This window comes from Phaethon lepturus, unplaced genomic scaffold, assembly GCF_000687285.1.
Source record: "Phaethon lepturus isolate BGI_N335 unplaced genomic scaffold, ASM68728v1 scaffold3009, whole genome shotgun sequence".
NCBI classification, from domain to species: Eukaryota; Metazoa; Chordata; class Aves; order Phaethontiformes; family Phaethontidae; genus Phaethon; species Phaethon lepturus.
The window spans coordinates 65,994-67,310 of NW_010561071.1; the positions used below are offsets into that span (position 1 = coordinate 65,994).

The 1,317-nt window shown below is 37.9% G+C and overlaps 1 protein-coding gene across 1 annotated transcript in view; it reads right to left on the bottom strand.

Annotated features, from left to right (window-relative positions):
- LOC104626041 (tudor domain-containing protein 15-like) overlaps window positions 1-1,317 on the bottom strand; it is a 5,935-nt gene that overhangs the window by 2,051 nt on the left and 2,567 nt on the right. Inside the window, exon 2 of the mRNA XM_010293853.1 lies at window positions 31-1,218. Coding sequence (XP_010292155.1) covers window positions 31-1,218 — 1,188 coding nt within the window. The remainder of the gene's footprint in view (window positions 1-30; window positions 1,219-1,317) is intronic.

A 1,317-nucleotide genomic window follows, 5' to 3' on the forward strand; every position in this document is an offset into this window, starting at 1 on the left:
TTCATGATGAGATTCAGAGAGAGCATTTACAGTTATTTCCTTTGAATTTAAAGCAGGATGACAGATTGACTGAGAAGCAGGCTCTCCAACTATAGGTTCCTCTCTGTGCTCCAGAACAGCACTGACAGCATTTCTAAAACCTGGTTCTTCACTGTCCTGTGAAGTTAGCAGTTTTGAGGGCCATCTACGCAACTTGTATGTGCTACATGCAGTTTGCTCTTCATCTCCAAAATTCTGCCCAAAATCTGTCTGATAACACTTATCATATACTTGGCACTTCACTTCAGTTTTCAATTTAACTCTTCCAGGATTTTTAACAGTTACTTTATTTTCTTTCTTATCTTCCATGTGACGTATTGCTCCTCCATTACTTCCAACAAATTGTTCCGTATAATTTTTCGGTGACAATTCTTCCAGCATTTTTTTTTTAATTTTCTGACTTACTTTGAGGTGTCCATCATACAACTCCACAACAATCTGTCCATCTGATTCTCTGGATACAATTACAGCCTTCAGCAGCTTACCAAGGAATGTTTCTTCAAACCATCTAGTAACTCTTGCGGGAATTTTTGTTTCCTTAAGATCTGAGAGGCAGCATTTAATAGCTTGCATGGGTGTGAATATGAGGTCAGTAGCAGAGTCTGGAATAGGCATCAACTGGTCTCTCTCCACCATATTCTTATTTCCAAAATCCACAAAGTCAGCATAAAGATAGGATGTTGATTCCACAGGAAAAGCCAAAGCTCTATAAAAGAGACCATCTTCAAAGTATCTGGCTATACATAATCGTGTATTGCTGGTACCATATTTTGCAGTATTTGACATTTTACTTATGACACTAACTTTCCTCATCAAAGCCTCTATAGTTTCAGTGTTTCGATTAAGCTGACAATAGAATTTTGAAGGACTATGTACATGAGTTATATAGACCTCCTCCTCACTTCCAATTTTTATATTAAAAGATGAGTAGTAAAAACTGTACAGAGAACCCAAAGATGCAAGGTTTCTCAGACCAGTATGTTCAGACTGGGTGAGACCACGTTCTCTGAGGAATTCCTCTGCAGTAATAAATGGAGTATGTAAGCCAACTATATTGCCTAAACAGTTGGGGCTTACAAGAATAAGAGCATAAATTATGCAAGTCAATGGTCCTCTAGAAGCAGAAATGAAGTCTTCAAAATGTCTACATATTTCTTCAGACCAATTAAGTGAGTCAGTCTGTAAGGGTACATTGTTAAGTGCACATCGAAACGCTTGACTTTCCAGAGTTAGGAAATCTGGGAGAACAGCTTGAAGATCTTTAAGTAGAACTCTTTC